Genomic DNA, 22312 nt, shown 5'->3' with positions numbered 1-22312 from the left:
CTTAGTATTTTTGACATAAAATAAAGGGGAAAAATGTTACAAAACATCTGTGTGAACTCTTGTGCAAAAACAGAGTACAGAGAAAGAGACCATGTGGGATGTCACACCACGACCGGGTCATAAGAGCGGCGGTAATCAGAGAGGGCAGAGACGACTCACATAGTGCTCGGAGTTCCAGTGGTGTCGACAGTAACAATTTCTATTAGTGGGTTATCATATGTGAATGCACAACCAGAATATCTCTGTCTCCAGTTAGATGTAACGTCTCTGATCCAGCTACGCTGAGCCATTTTCTCGATGCTGCTTGTTTCCACCACTCGCTATCTAGCTCCCTCAGGTCTTTAATCACTTTCGGTGATTTGCTATTTACAATCACTAAGACAGAGTTGTGGCACATGGAGATCCCGTTTTAGCCTCATCTTCTTGATTGCTCACCATGACATAACTCAGAAGATTACCAGCTTGGAGCTTTGAAAAACATCTGCCGAGCTCATGAATGCACTCACACTCTCCAGAATGTGCTTCAGACGTGATTAATGAAAACTCTCACAGACAAAGAAAGCCCATTCAGCAGGGTGCATGCTACTTAAATGTTAAAATTGCATTTTCTTCATGATTTCTGCACACATTTCTTTCACAAAAAGCACATTACAGACCAGTGAGTGCCTGTGTGGCTATTTCATGAGAAAAAGGTGCCCTTAGGAGATGGCTAACGACAGAATACAAGCCAACTATCCAATATGCATTTTAGGCACTAAAACAAAGACAAAAGTGACTCCAATATCAACACTTTGCTTTCTTGTTGGTCTGTTTTTTTTTTTTTGTTTTTTTTTTTAAACACATTCATGCTCATAACTTAAACACCGCACTTGTTCCCTCCACATTGCAAGACAGTTTAAGCAGGCACATGGAAACCTTACTCACGGCACATGAATACAAGAAAGCACACGTTTCACTCTGCCTGTGCATAGCTTCAGCAAACACACGGTCACGCTCACAGATATGTACATCATAGTGTAGGCACACAGACTTAACAGACAAGTCCCCAACACACATTTGAGGGCAACACCGAAACACGGCTCGTCTGGTCAAACGCACGGATACGACTTTTTGACAATAAAAGCCTGTTGCTCAGAACACGTCTCGGGCATGCTACAGCCAATGTTTTTAAGTGACGTCGGTTAAACATTTGAATACAATGTGTTAATATTGTGAAAGATGTGTTATACTTTGAGTTTCAGCAGATAATGAAGGTAAAATTAGCTAATACAGTCTGTTTTTTTTGTTTTGTTTTTTTACAATATTTGGTTGCTACATTAGTTAAAGACGTTAGTGAATATTGTTATATATATATATATATATATCTATATACATAGATATATATGTAGATATATATATATAGAGAGATATAGATAGATATATGTACATGTTAGATTTTAGTTTGGTGAGAATTTTAATTTGTTTTGTTTTTATAGCTTTTGTGTGATACAATAATTGTTCTATACACTAAAAACATTCAGCCATTTAGGGGTTAAACTGTTATACACATGCAGTATTTACAATGATGTCATAAGTGTGTGTGTATGTGTGTGTATAAAGAGCATTGTTAGTACTGCCAAATGGGTTTCTGGTTCCCTCACAGATCCCAGCTGGAAACGAGGCTGATGGGGTGTTTTACATATCTAACTGATTCTGTCAATCCATTCAACATTGAGGCACCTTTATTTAAATATTTTCCTGTTTTGTTATGATAATTTTCCATCGGTTTTCTAATTGCTCGCTTGATTTGTTCTTGTCTGTTTTTTTGTGCTTGTCTCAAAATAAGTATTTCTGTTTTTCATTTCAGCGCATGAAACCTGGACCAGCTGAAACACGAGGTAGAGACATGCATTTCTTTTAACATAAATATGTACCAGCACACTTTGTCTGTACCATGCACGAGTTAAGATTAAACAGTTTTGACTGTACATTTAAATATATCCAACATCCCTCCCAGCCCCAGAGAAACAAGATGCCACTGATAAAGGCCTCATACTATAAGGGCACAATAGAGTCAGTAAAGATGTTAGGGTTAAATATCAATTATTTTGACAAATGTTTCATTAACAAAAGCCGGTCCTTGAGTGGAAATATTTAGTTAAAAATCGACGGCAAGCAGAAGAGAGATAACAGGGAGAGCCTGAAGTTTCTGCAGGCATGATTTGCTTTTCTTTTTTCTTTTTTTTAAAGTGCAGATATTTTTATAGAGCTAGTAGAAAATCCAGATCAAAGGCAGCAAAAAGGTTGATCCAGACTCAAGGGATCCATCTGCTAAACACATCTTAATCATCAGAGATATCCATTAGAAGTCTGAATCTAAACGATAGTCTATAAATAAGGGGCTTAGTAGTATCAGTATTTATGTTTTGTGTGGATAAAGTAATGCATAACCTGTTATTGCAGATGTTTCGGAAGCTATTATAAAAACTTACGGCAGCTGTGAAAAAAAAAATCAAGGAGGTCAGAAATAAAGTTTGATGAAAACAATTTCAACTTTAGCAATCACTCCTTTTTTAGCATGAAGATAAAAGTGGGTGAAAACTGAATCCCTTCTGTCTGCTTCCTCCACATGGTGGGAAACGACGCTTGGTTCAACTCAGTAAACTATCACAAACTTAATAATCAACTCTGCTATTTCTGGATGGTGAAATGCCGTAAACCTGTCTGGATATTTTATAAAACATGTTTCATGAAGTTAACATTTTAGTTGTAAACTCTGCAAAGGGTTTCAATTGCAGTTTGGCAGTTTTACTGTGCAATTAGCAAAGAAAAGAAAAAGCTGCTAGTTGCATACATCTAAAATGTTAAACAATCACAAGTCGTGCTTCCTCTTTGAAATGTGAATTAGAACCTCTCAAACGTTTTAGTGTTAGTCAGATATCATTTTCAGGTTGGTTGAGGCTTTAGACCCCTTGATATTTTGTCCTTGACCCAGCTGCTGTGGTTCTGTCATCATTTGGTTGTGTGTGTTCGATTGTCTGCAGTGGTGGTATGACGTGTGGGGTTTCCTTTGTGCTTTTGCAGGGGCAGTTCTCAGGTGGATGCTGTATCCTTGGCCACAGTGCCATCTTTGCTGGCTTCTGGTATAACACTGCTGGATTTCAGCTCCACTTCAGGGGTTTTAGGTGGGACTGCTTTTGGAGCCGAGTCTGCAATCATTTCTGCATGATCTGGGCTCGGTTTGGAATCTGGCCCTGGCTCGGGTGTGCCATTGGTAATGGGTTCTGGTGTAGTTGGTTTGGGCTGCTCAAGTGTAGGAGTCAGGGCACTCTTACGTTCAGCTGTAGGAGTCAGGGCACTCTTACTCTCAGCTGTAGGAGTCAGGGCACTCTTACTCTCAGGTGTAGGAGTCAGGGGACTCTTACGTTCAGCTGTAGGAGTCAGGGCACTCTTACTCTCAGTTGTAGGAGTCAGGGCACGCTTACTCTCAGGTGTAGGAGTCAGGGCACTCTTACTCTCAGTTGTAGGAGTCAGGGCACGCTTACTCTCAGGTGTAGGAGTCAGGGCACTCTTACTCTCAGGTGTAGGAGTCAGGGCACTCTTACTCTCAGTTGTAGGAGTCAGGGCACTCTTACTCTCAGTTGTAGGAGTCAGGGGACTCTTACGTTCAGCTGTAGGAGTCAGGGCACTCTTACTCTCAGTTGTAGGAGTCAGGGCACGCTTACTCTCAGGTGTAGGAGTCAGGGCACTCTTACTCTCAGTTGTAGGAGTCAGGGCACTCTTACTCTCAGGTGTAGGAGTCAGGGCACTCTTACTTTCAGCTGTAGGAGTCAGGGCACTCTTACTCTCAGTTGTAGGAGTCAGGGCGCTCTTACTCTCAGGTGTAGGAGTCAGGGCAGGTGTGGGAGTTGTGGCTGCAGGGACAGCTGGCTCAGGTTCCGGGCTTGAGGTGGGTGCAGGCTTCGGATCAGCTGGACTCAGACGAATCTGGGGCTTTGGGCTCGAGGCTGGGCTGAGTTTAGTATCCGCTGGTTTGGGCACATCTAACTTTGCTTCCTCGGGCTGGTCAGGAGTTTTCTTGGTCTCGGGGGCTGGGCTGACTTTGGTTTCAGGTTCTGGACTGGATTTAATTTCCAAAGCTGGTGGAGCGCTTGGCTTGGACTCTGCATCAGATGGGGGACTTGGTTTAGTATCAGGAGCAACAGAGATGCTTGCAGCCTCAGAATCGGGGATTTGGTCAGCAGCCTCAGTGTCAGTGTCCAGCGGGAGAGCAGTGTTAAAGCCAACACCTGAGTCGCTGGTCTCCAGGTTACCGACCCCAACTTCTTTAGAGGAAACTTCCAGACCCTGAGTTTAGGGACACAACAAGATCAGATGAGTTCTTCTCCTGTTGAAACGTTTAATAATAATAAGGTAATGCAATGTGGAATTAAGTCCAGATGTGAGAGACAAGCAAGGGAATACAAAACAAATATAAAAGTATGGAGCCAAATCAAGGCCAAAAGTTTTGCTAATTTGAAAATAAAATTTGAACCTGAAAATTATTTTTTACAGTTTCAATTTTATTTTTTTCAGTATCAGATCTTTTTTTCAGTTTCAAATCTTTTTATTTCAGTTTCAAATCTTTTTTTCAGTTTCAAATCTTTTTTTTTCAGTTTCACGTCTTTTTTTTTTTTCAGTTTCCCTTCTTTTTTTTCAGTTTCAATTTTTTTTTTCAGGTTCAGACTTTTGGCCCGGATCTGGCGTGGTGGGCGTGGCATCAACTGAGAGGGGCGTGGCATCATGAGTGACAGCAGAACAGAGAAGGCGGGGGACGTTCCTCAGTCATGTTGCCTTCAGGAAACGTAGGTTGCAGAAGTTATCAGTAGAACGTATGATTCAACACTGTATATACACCATATTCACGTGATTGGCAGTGGAAAAAACTGATATTAGTGACACATTTCTGTTTAAAAAGCTGTTTTAGACCGTACTTGGTAGTATGTTGAAGTGGGAAATGTCAAACTTTAAAGTGTGGCTGTTGAACTGTACAGTCTGGCATAGTTTATTGCTTTTATACTGCGATTGGTGCCAAATACGGTCTAAAACAGCTTTTTAAACAGAAATGTGTCACTAATATCAGTTTTTTCCACTGCCAATCACGTGAATATGGTGTATATACAGTGTTGAATCATACTTCTACTGATAACTTCTGCAACCTACGTTTCCTGAAGGCAACATGACTGAGGAACGTCCCCCGCCTTCTCTGTTCTGCTGTCACTCATGATGCCACGCCCCTCTCAGTTGATGCCACGCCCCCCACGCCAGATCCGGGCCAAAAGTCTGAACCTGAAAAAAAAATTTGAAACTGAAAAAAAAGAAGTGAAACTGAAAAAAAAAGATTTGAAACTGAAAAAAAGATTTGAAACTGAAATAAAAAGATTTGAAACTGAAAAAAAGATCTGATACTGAAAAAAATTAAATTGAAACTGTAAAAAAAAAAATTCAGGTTCAAATTTTTTTTCCAAATTAGCAAAACTTTTGGCCTTGATTTGGCTCCATACTTTTCAAAATGGTAACACAAGTCGGAAGATAAGCTAAAATTGAAGAAAACGGGAGAGTCCAATGCAGTGCAAGGTTAAAACATATTTAATTCAATAAAAGGCAGTGGCAAAAAGAAATGTTTTCAGCTTTAAGGTAAAAGAACTGAGAGTTGGAGCAGACCTCAGGTTTTCTGGGAGTTTATTGCGGTGGGTAAAATTTGTATTACGCTTTGACTGCGGTGAGCAGACGTGTCCCAGAAGACCTGATAGATCAGAAGGCCTCATAAACATAAAAGCAGAGTTTTGGCCCTAAATCATTCAACACTTCAAAAAAAACAACCAAAAAAAAATTGTGAAATCCATTCTTTGTCACAAAGGAAGCCACTGCAAAGATCTGAGACCTGGACTGACGCAATCCGCTTTCTTGATCTTAGTGAGGACTCTAGCAGCAGCGCTCTGAATAAGCTGCCCTTGTCTAAACGCAGAAAACAGTATAAAAATTGAGACATCGTTAATCATTCTCAGCGACGCAGCTGTAAGAGAGAAATGTCTCTCGCCCTTACTTTGATGTCCACTTCAGTGCTCTGAGATTTCTCCGTAGTGTCAGCTTGGGAATGTTTGGATTCCTCACTGAGCTTGGTGATGTTCTTGACCACCTGTGAGCGTGCACACAGACACAAAAGAGAGAGTGATCATGTCAGAAAATTCCTCAGCATCCCCCGTTGTTGTATATTTGTCCCTCCAACCTGTCTGAAGGCCTCTCCTTCATCTTCTTTGCCAGCGTTTTCGGCCAGTTTTTCTAGGGCGGCCGACCTCTTGGCCCTCTTCTTCACTTTGATCAGGCAGGAGAGCAGGCACACCAGCAGAAGGAAAGCCAGCAGGCCCAACAGGGCAATGATGGCCACATAGAGAGACTCCAGCCTGTAGGCTACATGCACCCAAGGCGGGACAGCAGTGACACAGACGAGGAAAATGTAGATAAATAATTCAATTTGTTGAATTTGCTGAATTTCCTATTCATGAATACATAAGCAAAAGGATATTTTTAACTTCTCCTTTCCAGACTATGTGTTTATGCTCCCCTTTAACGCAGCTTTATGTTTTATAGTTTAATATAGCTCCAGTTTCTGCTTACGTTTTACTTCTACTTGGACGGTGGACACCGTGAATCCTTTTGAGTCTTTAATTACAAACATGTTTGGATCTGTACCCTTGACCTGATCGAGAATAACCAGTGAACCTTCCAAAGAGAGACGGTCGTTGAATCCCAGCGTCGTTTGGGCCTGGAATGAAAGCAGACATTTGTACCAACATGGCATCAGAGCATTGGTTAGAATAAATTAGACTGGTTTGATTATTGACATTGAAATAGATTAACATTTATTTCACAGACATTTTCACAGACCTGACATTTTCTAATGATGTATGAATAAGAAGCTGTTCTTGCCCAAATGAAGCAAAAGTGCTGCATATGACAATTCTACCACTACCGTGTTTCATAGATGGGACTTGGTTGTTCTTTGAGCTCAGATATCCACAAAACATTATTTCAAATGTCTTCTCGTTTGTCTTCCTAATCTCTGGCTAACTGCAGGGAGTCATTTTGTTTTTAGAGAGCAGCAGCTTTCTCTTGGCAGCTCTAAGATGCAAACCATTACTGTTCAGTGTTTTCCTGATAATGGACTTGTGAACATTAATATTATCCGACACGAGAGAGGCCTTCAGGCACTTAGAAGTTACAGCGGCCTCTTTGTGGCCTCCTGGATTACTAAACACCTTGCTCTCAGGCTGATCTTTGTTAAATGACCACTCCTATTATATAACCACGGTCTTGAATTTTACACAGTCTGTGGATTGATGGAGTCCACGCTCAGGTTATTTCTTAAGATCAACCTCAATTGTAAGAGATTCACTACCTCGGTTATAAGTCAAATTGAAAATCTTCCATTATAAAAAATGACCAAGTATAATGTTTGTTGCTTCCTTTTCTTTCCTTGGGTTACATTACCAGGTTTTATAATGTCCAAGAGATCATCTATTTGGTGACTGATTCAGCAATGGATGAAATTTAAATTATGAATGTAGAAAGTATATGATTCTTAAGGATCCAATTAATGATCTGTTATTAACTTGCAACATAGATCACAGGGTTACATCGCATTGGAAATAAGTATAAGGATATAAGGGGACTAGACATACAAACATAACAGACATGTAAGGTTTTGAAAGTTTCAGCCCTTCTGACTGCATTTTATGCTTTAGTTGTAAAAAAACTAACAAAAAGCATAAATGATTTCATCACGACAGTGGAAAAATAAAGGGTTTTCATTTACACTTGTAAACTGTCCTTTATCCATCAGCAGAACAGGCGTGGCATCAGTGCTGGGGATGCAGTACAGCTGGACCAAAGAGCTGTTGAACATCAGGTTGATCTTCAGTCTTTCCCCGTATGAAACGGTCACAAAGTGTTTGTCCTCTGAGACACAATCAGACAAGGGAATAAGAACGGCACTCGATGAACACATCACAACGGTGTTTAGGGCTGAAAACACACTATAGCCTGCCATTAATATTTCAGGAAGAAATTACGACGGACACGAGGAACTTAAAAACAAGAAAAAAATGATTGAAGGAAATGCACTCTCCGCTCTCACCTTTGACATTAAGACACACTTTCTTTTGAATAACCCCTTTGTCATCCATGACAGTGTAGCTCCCCTCATCTGCACCTGTAACAGCGCTGAGGGTGAGGAGGTGCTCAGTGGCGTGGATACGACCCCGGTAGGGCTCAGGGGAGGTCCCTGCTGCAGGGAGCACCACCGTCGCTGGACTGCAAGGAGGGAAGTCAAAAGTCAAAGGATCATGGACTTTTGTCAACCTTTCCTGATAACTCTTAAATATAATCAGTACTGATTCTTGACTCTACCTAGCTGTCTCATTGGCCTCCACCGCACTGGGTTTGTAGTCGACGGTGATGGGAGGATTCACCCCCACCAGTGGAATACGAAAGCTGTCTCCATATTTGATGACCTGCTCAATAGTGCAATCTAGAAAGAAACATAAAGGTAATAAACATCCTGATGTTGAGTAATTAAAAAGAATCATGAGAGAATTGTAATCACAAATAAACAGATGGATACGAAGGAATATTATTTGTTTGAGCTGGTAAAAAAGAATACCGTATTTCTGGACTATAAGCCGCACCCGCTCTATTTTTAAAAAAACAATAAAAAAAGATATACAAGCCGCACCTGTATATAAGCCGCATCCGCTCTATTTAAAAAAAAAAGATATGCAAGCCGCAGATATTTATGTTGTTAGATTAGATATTTACTACATTTTACGATTACGATTTTGAAGTGTAAATGATGTACATGTTTGTACCTAAATAGATCCTTTCCTAACAGTGTCTTTTAACACGGCAGCAACTTTGCTGATTAAAACTGGACTGAACCAAGAGAAAATAACCGGTATTTATTTATCTATTTATCTGTTTGAAATCTGCTTCTACCTACTTCTATCTGCTAAAGAAGAAGTAGCGTATTCTTCTTTACATTTATTTTGTCTTAGTTTTTATTCTAATTCCGGTTAGCACTCCCCCTAGCGGTGGAAGAAAAATCCACAGAATAGCCGCACCTTTGTATAAGCCGCATGGTTCAAAACCTAGGAAAAAAGTAGAGGCTTATAGTCCAGAAAATACGGTAGAAATGACAAGCAGAGGAGGGAGAAGACAGTTGGGGATAATGACTGAGGAAAAGAGAGGGAGAAAGGAAGGGCTTGACAGATGTGGAGAAATGGGGAGAGGAGTGCAGAGAAACAAAGGAGCACTGATCCAAAAATATCTGGGTAAAGGGAATGAAAGGGTAGAGGTAGAAATCAGACAGAAGGCAAGACAGTTCAGACAGGATGAAGACAGGAAAACAGCAGGGAGAAAGGGAAAGAGGAGTGGGCTGGTGGTTAAAGGGCTGCATAATTACTGCCTGGCAGCACCAGCATGCTCTCTTACACACAAAACACAAACAAACCTCTTCATTACCGTGCGGCACATCACCTCCTCCCAATCCCACAACCTCCACATAATGCTACACTACGGTCAGCTTGGAGCCCACTTCTCTCTCCGTCTGTTTGAATCACCCCTACTTCCATCATGTTTGTTTCTACATTATTTGTGTGCTTAATCTGATGTGAACAGCCAGTCAACACGGATGAAACGCGCACCAGACAAGCGGTGTCTGAAAGCTTAAGGTTCATCCAGCTGCTGACAGCAAGATGAAAGCAAGTGTTAGGAACGTAGATGCTGATTCCAGCCCAGGGATCTCGTTAACGTTTTGACCTTAGGCAGGAAAGAAATGTGTTGATATGTATTTATTTTGATGATCTAATTTCTGAGCAAACTTTACACATGACAGTGACTGCTTTGTCCCTGTTCACTAACGCACTTTTTTTGCCTTGTCTCTGACATCTCTACCATGTCCGTGAATATGTGAACCAAAAAATTAGATTTTTCCTTTTTGTTACTCCTTGGTCATTCCTTATTAAACTCTCATGTGTTTATACTGTAAGTGGGAAACTGGAATGAAGGTGGCATCAGCTAAAATTCATTTTAAACTTTAAATATGTCACTACAGTATGTTTGTGTTTGTTTGTTTTACAACTGGTTTTCTTATTAGCAAGGTGTTTTATGTACTGCGACTTTTATAAATCATGATATACTTTAGTGAGGTCTGAAAGAAATGTCTGAGAAATTAATTGATTAAAATACCACATAAAATAGATGAAATAGAAGAGCAATTTTTCAACCTGGTTTTTTTACGTCCAGTGATAGCAGCTGGTTTAAGGAGGCAGAGTTGAGTTGGAATGTTAACAAACTTTAAACATTGGCCAATGGCCACAGACTGACCCTCATTGGACATTGCTGGGTCTGTCCTTAAAAGGAAGTGAACCCACTGTAGGAGTTGCCTCCATTACAACCTTGAGAGTCTCCATCTTCAACAGCAATCTGTACAAATCTTAATTTCTGAGTTCACAAATCTGGCTTCATCCACAAGTTCCCTTGATTTAAGATTCAATTAGCAGCCTTTTGTCATTATTTATGGAATTTGAACAAATAATGGTTACATGTAGAGATGTTTTAGGCAGTTGTATTAGTGGCATCTTTTGGTATTTAACATTTTCTAAATGATATGACGTGTGAATCTTGTTGACGGTGTCAACAGGACCTTGTGTTTTGTATTCATTATAACAGTCCATAATTTTAGGTGCTGGCCTACTTTGTATTCTTGTTTTGTTACAATTTTACACAAAAAAGAACCTTTTTTCAGTCAAATCCTGCCAAACACGACCTGTTTCTTGGAGAATGAGTAAGTAAAATAGGCCGGAAGGTAGGATATTAAGCTAGCTGTGTAGCTGAGGAGATGTTGAATCCAACAACCTTTAGCGAGTACAGCTGAGTAAAAGGATGATGAATCACTGTGAGATTTAAGAGGGATTAAAGATAGCGAAGTCACACTGCACATTATCACCATGGAAACCACAGTCGATCCAGAAGTTCCAGTGGCAAACAAAGTCACAAATGATGACACTGAAACAGGCTCGGTTTCTTTTTGCAACAGCTCCAAAAAATCACGCTCATCACACTCTTCACACTCATCAGCAAGCTCCAGAGTACGCTTTGAAGCAACAAGAGCCTGGACTAAAGCAGACACTCCAAAAACCAGAATCGACTTTACAGAGAAAGACGGTGAACTCAAAATTGAAAAGGCAAAACTAGACGCCAAAATTGACAACATAAATCTTCAGTGAGAAGCCAGAACTGCAGCGTTGGAGTCTGTAGCGGCAGACATGAATGGGGCTGATCACAACCAAGACTTTGACTTCCTGCCTCTGCAAGAGAGTGCACCAAAACTAACTGATCCCTATGTCACTCAGCATACACCAAAAGCTATAGAGAGAGCTCTCGCTTGCAAAGTGGGGAACTTTCCTAAGATCCATAATCAAGATAATGAAAAACTGCAACTGGCAGATCTGATGATTGAATTAAATACCTGCCAGGGTTAGCTTATCTTGACACAGCAAGTGGGGGTGCAACCCATTGTTGGAAAAACTGCCTTCATAGCTCCAGAACAAATGGCTGTCTCAAAGATGCAAATAAAAGAGAGACTATGGTGTGGTCTTCCTCCCTTTCTTCTTCTGTAAACAGTTAATATGTAGAGAGGCCGAAGAAAGAAGTGACCCCAGCTTCAACCACACAGATCTCCCTTTAGCCTCTTACAAAAAAGACAAGGCATGTCTAATGAAACTCTAATGTGCGTAAAACAACTGTATCAGGAACACAGCCCGAAATGGAAAGTACTGGAAAACTCTGCTTAATGCATAACAAACCCCACTCACTGAAGAAATCCAGAGGAATTCTGAAAATGCCTTTTGAGGAGAGAAAAAGGTTATTAAAAGAAAACATCTGTTTTTGCTGCATCAAGCAAAATCTTGTGAAGCCACCATCAAATCCAAAACATGTGACAGTGTTAAAACATCTTGTTGCCTCTACACCTTGGCCTAGTTCCACAGTCAAAAACAATTCCCGATCCTCCAACAGGGAATGGCGGGGAGAAAGAGGATGCAGTGTCACCAAACGTTGCACCATTGTGTACCCAGATATGTGGAGATGGATGTCAAGGCAAATCCTGCTCAAAAATGTGTCTTGTCAGTAGGTATCCAAATGGTTGTCATAGGCAACAGAGAAAAATGTATGTTATGATAGATGACCAAAGTAACATGTTTTTGGCTAGATCAAAGTTTTTTGACATGTTCAGCCTCGAGGGGGTATCAACGCCATACATGCTTAAAACGTCTGCAGGCATGATGGAAACATCTGGGAGAAGAGCTCAGAGTTTCACGGTGGAATCCTTAGATGGAAAAGTAAAAATCCCCCTGACTACTTTCATTGAATTTAATGGCATCCCAAACAATGAATCAGAGATACCCACACCCGAAGATGCCATCACCAAACAAGTAGCAAATCAGATCCCACAACTTGATCTAACTCTCGATGGGCAGAGATGTTATTAAGGCTCACAAGTTTGTGAACAGCACGTAGGCCCTCACAATGCACCATATATGCAACGTTTAGACCTTGGGTGGGTCATTGTTGAAGATGTGTGCATAGGGGCTGCTCGTAAAGCACTAAAGCCATGAAAACATGCATCATTAATAATGTAAGAACAACACACCTTGCTCTTTATGAGAATCAGATGCAAGTAAGAGAAAGCCCCACTGTCAAAGAAGATAGAAAGCGGGCCCCACCTCATAAACCCAGTCCAAGAGCATCAATGCTATCAAAACTAGACCTTGGAGAAACAGGCTTCTGCACCACAGACAGTGGCTTGCCTGAGGGTCATGGGAGAGCATGGTCACAACGAAGTGCGCTTCATCTTTGGTAAGTCCAAGCTTGCTCCTAAACCAGCGTTAACGATCCCCAGGTTAGAGTTGTGAGCAGCTGTTTTGGCTGTTGAGATTGCTGAACTGGTCATTCGGGAGATTGAGCTGATGATGGATCCCAGTCTGCTACGACTGAGAAGCTCAGCACAACATGGCTGATGGGACCAGCTTTTCTGAACAAGCCAGCAGGGTCAGAGGCCAAGATCAAAGATGGATCAATATTCAACCTAGTAGACCTTGAAGGCATGTTGGGAATCAGTGGACACTTCGACCAAGCGCCATTTTAAAGTAGCGAAACCCATCCACTGATCATCCCAGGCCGCCACCATATTGCAAGTCTACTGCCATCATCATGAAGCTATGAAACATCAGGGCAGACACTTCACGGAGGGTGCAATTTGTCCCAGTGGCTTGAGGATAGTGGGGGAAAACATCTCGTCAGCAGCATCAATCTACTAACTGTGTCACCTGCAGGAAGCTTCATGGAAAAATCCAGGATCAGGGATGTCTGATTTGCCTGTTGGGTGCCTGTAAGTAGACTCTCCATTTTCCTATGTGAGAATGGATGTTTTTGGACCCTGGGAAGTTGTCACATGCCGTACCAGAGGCACCCAAGCTAAGGACAAAGGATGGGCAGTACTGTTCACATGCATGTCCACATATGCCATACACATTGAAGTCATAGAAACCATGACATCCTGAAGTTTCATAGATCCACTCAGGAGCGTCCATCAGAGGCTCTGTGAAACAACTTTGAGCCAATTGTAGAACCAAATTTGTTGGTGCATTCAAAAAGCTGAAAATGACTTCAGATGGCTTTGATTGCTCAGGGATAAATGATTATCTTCTGCAGTAAAAAAGTGCACCTGGGTTTTCAACCCTCCTCATTCCTCACGTACTGTATGGGTGGTGCATGGGAGCGCATGATTGGAGTTGCAAGCAGGATTCTGGATTCCACCTTCCTTCAAGTTGGACACTCATGAAGTCGTAACCCAAAGACAGAGGTGAGTGTCGTTGTGAATGCTAGGGCACTGATCCCTGTGTCCACTGACCCAGAGGTTCCACTCATTCTAACCCCTTTTATGTTGCTTACACAGAAAATGGGCACTGCTCCTCCTCCTATCAGTGTTCTCAAAGACAGATTGGCTCAATGATCAGTGGAAGAGGGTCCAAGCTTTATCTGAGTAGCAATATCAAAAGCTAAATCTAAAATAAGGAGACATTGTTCTGATGAAGGCCCAAATCAGTGGCCTATGGGAATCAATATGACGGCTATTCCCAGCAAAGATGGACTTGTCAGGAAAGTTTAGGTCAAGGTGACGAGGAACCAGACAGTCAAGAACATCTCAAGATCCATCTCTGAGATGGTTCTGCTAATGTCCAAGCAAGACAAGGACTCTTTAGCAGAGTAGAAGCATGTGGGTCTTTTGTGTATAGTCGCATGTTTGTCAAAATCCCAGGCAGAGAGTGTAGCAGAATAATCGTATTGTGGTGTTTGTGTGTAATTCTACCTTTTAGTGGTCACTAAAAAGAATTACAGATCGCTGAGTCTGTCCTTAAAAGGAAGTGAACCCACTTTAAATAAGCTAGACATGAAGTGGTTTACCAGGAGTTGCCTACAACCCTGAGAGTGGCTTTCTCTATGTTCAACAGCAATCTGAAGGAATCTTCACTTTTAAGTTCACAAATCCACCTTTGTCTGTTAATTCTCTTCGATTGATTGAGTTTGATTAACGTTTAGGTTTTTTTGCCATTATTTATGGAGTTTTACCAAGGAATGGTTGCATGTAGAGATGTTTTAGGCAGTTGTATTACTGGCATTTTTTGGTACTTGGTGTTGTATGGGTTAACATTTCTAAATGATGAGTGAATCTGGTTGACGGTGCCATTTTAAGGACCTTGTGTTTTGTACTCATTAAGTCTATAAATTTAGGTGCCAACCTACTTTGAATTCTTGGCCTCTACTGTGCTGAAAGTGCATTTTACAGTATTATTAGCTTACAGTATTAATAGTTGAAAAAAAATACTATACTATACTATAATTACAGGTTAATGTGTACTTTTCACAGTACACATTTCTGTTATAACATAGATGTGCATATCCAGATGAAAATATGTAAAATGGAAATCAAAATTTTAGAAATTCCAGCAGATTTTAACTTCACTTGTACCTGTAAAAGTGCAACATATCACCTCATTTCCATTATGAATGTGTCATTTCATCCTGTACCTCGGACTATGAGCGAAATTTGTTTGACATCCGCTGGATTGTTTGGATTCGTCATGATGTACACTCCTTCATCCCCCTCGCCCACTGCTTCTATAATGAGGTGGTTGAGGTGTAGGTTGGGTCTCGCGCGACTGCTGACCACTTTTCTTTCCCTCATCATAATCACAGGGGTCCGAGGGTCAGACTTGTTCTTAAACGTGACCTCTACATCCTGCGATGGCAGCAGGATATGGAAATCCTCCCCATGGAACAGGGTCCTGGAATTCTCATCATCTGGATTAGATGGAAGATAAAATTAAGCAAATATATGTCGGCAATGAAAGCTCATTAAGTATTGTTTCAGAATTACAGGCTGATAAAAGACAGTCTTACCTATTAATGGGGCAGACATAGCTGTACAAAAAAGAAAATATAATGGTATTAGAAATATTTATAATCTTGTCTTTGTTCTTTTTCATACAGATTCATATCATATCATATAACACTTACAGTATGCGTAGTCACTATTATAAGAAAACCTGACCTTATATTGTAAAACTTTTTAAGTCCTGGTTCCGTATTCATTAATCAACTATAATTGTTATAGTTGATTTAATATAGTTGATGATTTTGCCTCAGAAAAAGTACATCTTTTAATCAGTCTGGAGTTTTACATCCTTTTTCAACATTAATTATTACTATACAAGTGTAAGCCATTTACCAATTTAATTGAAAGGGTATCTACAAATATACTTCCCTGGCTCCACCTACATCTTCACCCACCCATTAACAGATGACACTATCTATGTCTGATACGCTGTACTACAGCTCCTTCTAGTTCTGGGGTAAATCAGCAGTATACGGTTGAACCACACTATGACTTTCAAGAAAAGGAAGTAATAATTGTACAAGATCACAAGCAAATGGAGGCATGAGCATAGGGAGGTATTCAGTTTCTATTGCTCTCAACAATATTGGAAAAATAATAACAACAATACAAGTCTATGACTTAACAACATTATCGGATGGTAACGTGATGCTAATGGTGGCCTCTGCCTGCATCATGTTTAATTGCAGACCATGACATCAGCAGTAAGTCTGGGCTCATGGGGCTGTGGTTCGCTCTCACTCACAGGTCAGCTGTAAGTGCCTCATTGGTGCTCACGACTTATTTCAGCAGGTCAGTGGTAAGCACCTGCTGTGCATGGTGTCTCCCAGATAAATGGGTGAAAGTGTGTCAGACTTCATATTTAGTTTAGTGGTAAAATCCAGTTCTCTCTGAGGGTCAAATTAAGAAGTAAGTTATCTCTATTGTATTTTAGATGGGAGACTGTGATGTCTCCATATAACCTAAATCCTTTTTAGTGTCTCCGTTTGACATCTTTGGGTAAGAGTTGAAGGCTTACAAAATAAAATCTGTTTAGTATAAGACAACCATAAACCGTACCTGTCAAGACTTAAGCCCAGAGTAGCTCCTCCTCCTTGCTTCTACACTTAACCCATGATAAAGCACCCCAGAGGTTTTTTTTTGTTTTTATTTTTAATGTTTTATCAGTTTTACCAAACTCTCTGTGATGTCATTGATACATTTTCGAAGAGTCCATTTAAACCCAGTTTTCAGGGCTCTGAACACTGCCATATTGGCAGGAATTGATTCCACCCAACTTCAGTCAATCTAAAAATGGGCAAATATTGGAAGGAACAAGTCTGGTGGTCAGGTGGAACGTGCCCACCATGTTACCACAAGCTACGGTAGAGCTCTTTCAGCCAGCCTTTGGCTGGACGTCCACTTAGTCAACACAGAATGGTCCTGGGATAATCCAGGGGTGAAGGTGGTTTGACCCATGCCACCATTAAATTGTGTTTTTATATCATTTTACCTGGTGAGAAACAAAAGAGATTGACCCCACTGGTAATGTTGTCATGGACATATAATCTAGTTATGGAGATTAAAACCCCTTTTTCTGTACCAGGCTGTAAAGACAGGATGTTTGTTTCTGTTGTAGAGTTTGACATCTTAACATAGGGGCCTGGAATCAATGGAGACTGACTCCATCTTGGATAAAGCCCCCTAGTGGTTGTTTAGGGAACTGTAAAGACGGACAAGCCAGATGTCTTTTTCACATCATAGCTTTAAATGTGTCTATTTTTCTTAAGCAAATAGTATGAAGAAGTATAGCCTGATGCATCTATTGCCTATGAAAATACCATTTAGTGGCATACACTAACAGAAACATATACATTCACATTTATGTTTATATTCTCATGTCACTAATCAATGCCACAGGATGGCAGGATCACGTTGACATACCTGCAGTGATGAGAAAGCTGAGTGCTACCACTTTCATCATCATCGTGGATGTCTCTTTTGCTTCTGTAAAAGGATAGATAAATAAAGAATAAAAGTAAAATGGAGGTGCTCACAGATCAATACAAAATGATTTACTGTCTGAATATTTGTACATTATATGTATTGTATTATACAATACATACACTGAGTTTACATGTGTCTGCACTTATGTGGAAAATGACCGATGGTGATAATGAAAATCAAAGATATCATTAATTTCAGTGCCAACTAAAAACACCACAATGTTCATTCTTATGTTTGGGCAAAGACTGATCATTGCAAAAATGTATGTGAAATCTGTCTCCAGGACACAATGTCACTGTTAAGGATTTAAAGAATAACATTTTAGGTGTACAAAATGCTTTTCATAAACATTCAACACATGATGAACATATATAACATTCTTCCCCCTTTGCTGCAGTCAGTGCAGAATCCTGAGCATCTTCTAAATAGACCTGTAATGGCCTAATAATGGATCTTCCTAGCAGAAAAAAGCAAACTGTTAAAACGTACATCCTTCGGTGAGGTTCAAACAGAGACCACCCAAAACAGTGAAAGTCACGAGACAAACATAATTTCATCACAACCCTGTAAAGGTGTCTGGGAAGAATCACAATTAATTGCAGCAGTGAGGAGAATACTGATGACTTCAGCAGCTCTTGTCCGAGCACGGATATCAGAGGCAGCATATTAAGACGCTGAAACATAGGAAACTGTCATGTGGTTTTCATTTTAAAAGCTCAGGACGGGAATGGAAGGAAATCCCTGCAGCGATCAAAGTTAGGGAGCGATGCATCGAAGCAGCAGGTGACAAGATTATGCAGACACTGGGAAAGGGAACGTGAACGTGTGGACATCAGCCTCAGTATTTGAATGTGCCAACATTGTATCGTCGTGTATCGTTATTCAGCCAAAACAGTGTCTTTTGAACTTCCACATTGCAGAGTCAAGTCTTTCTTTCTTTTTTCGTCCTCTTTTTGTCTTTCTTTCTAGGTGGAGTGATAGAAAATAGCTATGCTAGCCCAACTGCAGATAATTTTCTGTCTCTGCAATTTCAAAATGCAGTTTTTGACATTGCTTAGAGATTCCTGTGGGTGTAGTTGACTAACATGAGATCATATCATTATTGATAAAAAAAACATTTGGAATTAACAGCATACCTGAGTGCATTTAAAAATCAAGATCTTCTGAGATATTGCTGTTCTTTTTTATGTCTTTGAGATGTCCTTCCTTTAAGGAGCATGTGCATGTCTGCAGGGCCGTCTAGCTTTGGATCACCGTCATAGACTGCTTATTTATTTAATACCCAAATTTGAACAGAGGATTATTAATGCATGTCAAGATAACTGCACACATGGGAATGGGTGTAATGACTAAACTAGGTTTCTAATAATGTCCTGAGCAATGAGGGCATCAGGAACCCTTGATAGTTTATCTGTTGTGGAAGAATCCAGTGGAATCACTGAAGGAAGAGGATAGTGATGCAGAGGCATCTGAGGAAAGACATGAAGAGACTTCTTACAAAAGAGATTCTGCTGCAGTTTTCATTTACAAACCCCAGAAGGGTACTGGGAGGGAACGCTTGCAGCGCTTGCAGTCACATGCTGTAATACAAGTAATAGATATGCAGTAAAGATCAAAGTGGCATTTTGCAAAACAGAAAAGATCAGAAGACCTCCCTTTCCTACAAGAGAGGATCAAGTATTAAAAGTAAATATTTTCCGTGTCTGTCAATCCCTTTTCTGGAGGCTTCTGTTGAGGTCTAAACCCTCCTTTGAAGCTTCTTCATCACACGTTAATTATCGCACCTAAGCTGATAAAATGATTTTTGACCCTTCTACAAGTCAGTATTCAATTAGCACAGCAATCTCATGCACAGGACTGGTCAGCTGTGAAGAGAAAGAGAAGGGAGCCATGTCCATCTGTTTGCCACAGCAGTTGCCCTCAGACAATCTAGTGTTTTGAAGCAAAAGCTGTGAGGTAAAAAAAAGAAGGGAAGTACATATATAATTTTGCTTCAAAATGATGCTAATTATAATCTCAAAGTGCACTGAACTGAGAAAACACATGAAAAGCATATAGTCACTCTCCATGCCATCTGCTATCCTTCCATGTATTTTCTCTTTTTCTAAACTTCTGCACCACATTCCACCTTACAAGGTCCCTAAATTGTTCTCCTTCCTATTTGTATCAATCTTTTAAACTCTGTCAACATTTTAAGATCTATAGACTTAATCTTCTTACACCATTATCCTGTTCAAATCTTGTCCTCCTCCATTACCTGATTTATATATTTTAAAACAACTTTCACTTTCATTTCCCTACATTTTCTCCAATCAATATAGATGTCATGCTCCCCATCTGACGGTTCTGTCTCATTTCCCACTTTCTCTGTATTTCTCTGTGGATCTCTGTCTCTTTTCCTCTTTATCACATCTCTTTCATCCACTCCTCCTTATCTTATATAATCCAAGCCAGTGCATCCCACTCTGAAATCAAAGCCTGGTCCTGTGTTCCCTCAAACTCCAAACTCCTGCTCACTGGAGGGACAGACAGGTCTTTGTCCCTTCGGCCTTTAAAGAGGCGGAAATGCATTCAATGACTGCAGATGTGGGGTACAAAGCAAGCTCTGTCCCTCAATAATTTCTATTTCGTTTACACTTTACTCCATTTTTTTAGCAAGAGTAACGCGGAAGGGGGTCAAGTCACCCTGATGATGGGGAAGGATGCTAGAAGTGAGCACATACTGTTCTCTCATTCATAAATCATGATGCACCAAAAATGATAAAAGCATTGTTGCATCAAGAGAGGAGACACATGTGAAGGTGTAGAGAAATGTTTATATTAGAAGCACCAGATCTCAGAAGGATATGAGGTGTGATATGCCCTCTAATGTTTTAGGATAGCACAGCAAACGTGATTAAATAACCAGGATTTATCATTAATACATTTATACATTTTGAAGTTCGTTTTTCAGAGAAACCCTGTAGCACCTGACAACACATCTTCTTACAAAGCAAGCTGCCATGAACTAAAGGATAAGACAAGCTTCCACAATATTGTTTGCACCTGTCAGATCCATTAAAATCAATGGACATGAATGAGGGGAAGCAGGACGGGGGCAGTGGAGATGTGTGCAGTAGAACAAACAGAAGATCTAATCAAATAGAAAAATATAGGAGATATCTTTGATGGGGACCATAATTATGCATGAAGGACTGTGTCTGCTGATAGTTTAATGACTGCCATTTGTTTCCAAGGGCCTACATCCAGCTTTGGACACTGCAGGATGCCAGAAAGCATCCAGGCCAGAGAATCCTCTCTGATAAAGCTTTAACTTTACACATTTAGATAACTTGCCCACAAGGAATGTCTTGAGACACGAAATAATAAAACATTCATTTAAGAATGTAAATGGTGTATACACTAAAGATCCTTTTACGACTTCAAAAAGGAAAACCCTCAACCCTTACATGTCAAGGATGATATGTAGACTTGAAATGTCATCAAAGAGGCTTAGGAATAAAAGATATGATGAATCAGATTTTTTTATTTTTTTTTTTAATGAGGCTCAGTCTTATCTGAAGCCGGCTCCGGGACCGTTTAACACGAGGTGAGCATAATGTCACACCTCAGATGGTGATGAAGCTGCAAGTGTGGAACAGTCACATCCTCGCCGGGACGAGCGCAAGGCAGCAACCAAAAAACTGCAGAATTTAACCCGTCGCGCACCAAACAAATATGGGACGCACATTATCATCATCATCATCATCATCCCCGCACATGTATGTTGAGCAGGAGAAAAGCTGCGCTCCGCAGCTCACCTACCTTCAACCTTCAGAGGCGCAGTGCGCTCGCAGGGCGCCCTTCACAAGCAGGGATCTGCGGGAATAATGCTGCACGTTTTCTGTCTCGGCGCGTCCCTCCCTTCAAACCTCGCCCCCCTCAAGAGCAGCACTTGGCGACTCGGGCTCAACATTTGGAAGACGATCAGAATATGTCGGACTCCGTGCGCCCTCGGAACCACTCGACTCGTGTCGGAAAACACCGGCCAATCTTCACCCCCCCCAATCCAAACATACCGATGGTCATCATCATAAAAGCATCCACCAACAAACCACAGCCTGATGCTGATGTGAAGGATGGGTGACAATTATCAGGTCCAAATGGGATTGAAATGGTTTCAAAACTGTTTTGAAAAGCGGCCATTCCATATTCTCATGTTTTCTTATTCACTGAATTAAGTCAGTGATGCTTTTGTAAGATTTCAACTCACTGATACAAATATTGTGCTTGATCTACTTAAAAAAAATAAGTCAACTTTTTGCATTAGATTGTTATGTAGATCAAAACTTTGTAGGCCTATAGACTACTTTATTTTTTGTATGTAAATAATACATTTGGCAAGTACAGTCAACTTAATTTTGTTAAGTTTACTTTATTTATTAAAATTAAGTTGACTTTACTTGCAAATTAATTTTGTACATACTAAAAATTAAGTAGTTTATACAAAGACTAGTCTTTCTTGATCTACATAAAAATCTCATGCGAAAAAGTCGCCTTATTCTTTTTTAAAGTAGATCAAGCAAGATATTTTTTACCGTGGTGTTCGACTTAAACAAATAAAGCATGTTTCATCTAAACGTTGGTCAATCTGCCCAATAGATTAAAATTGTTAAAGGAAAAGTAAATAGAACAAGATCATTGCTTGTTGTTTGTGTGTAAATGAAAAGATTGCCTGGGATTCATATAAATACTGCTTGTTAAGGAAAAAATGCACAATGTCTTGTTTTTTAAACAAATGCAGATTAAGTTCAA

General features: G+C 40.4%; 1 protein-coding gene and 1 long non-coding RNA gene across 2 annotated transcripts; both read right to left on the bottom strand.

The window, feature by feature from the left end:
- Positions 1-1756: 1756 nt before the first annotated feature.
- Positions 1757-15493, bottom strand: si:dkeyp-77h1.4 (uncharacterized). Its single transcript, XM_061717940.1, has 9 exons — positions 15481-15493; positions 15166-15438; positions 8428-8548; positions 8156-8331; positions 7835-7977; positions 6637-6784; positions 6248-6429; positions 6065-6157; positions 1757-4326 (listed from the first exon to the last, which is right to left on the bottom strand). Exons 1-9 carry the CDS (start codon positions 15491-15493, stop codon positions 3073-3075), a joined length of 2403 nt encoding a protein of 800 aa, XP_061573924.1. The 3' UTR covers positions 1757-3072.
- Positions 15494-15534: 41 nt separating this feature from the next.
- Positions 15535-21528, bottom strand: LOC133441061 (uncharacterized). Its single transcript, XR_009782386.1, has 3 exons — positions 21323-21528; positions 17456-17518; positions 15535-15558 (listed from the first exon to the last, which is right to left on the bottom strand). It is a non-coding gene; the product is annotated as an uncharacterized LOC133441061 (long non-coding RNA).
- Between the last annotated feature and the right edge of the window lie 784 nt (positions 21529-22312).

This window comes from Cololabis saira, chromosome 3 (genome assembly GCF_033807715.1).
Source record: "Cololabis saira isolate AMF1-May2022 chromosome 3, fColSai1.1, whole genome shotgun sequence".
Taxonomy (NCBI): Eukaryota; Metazoa; Chordata; class Actinopteri; order Beloniformes; family Belonidae; genus Cololabis; species Cololabis saira.
This window is presented reverse-complemented; position numbering and strand designations above follow the sequence as displayed.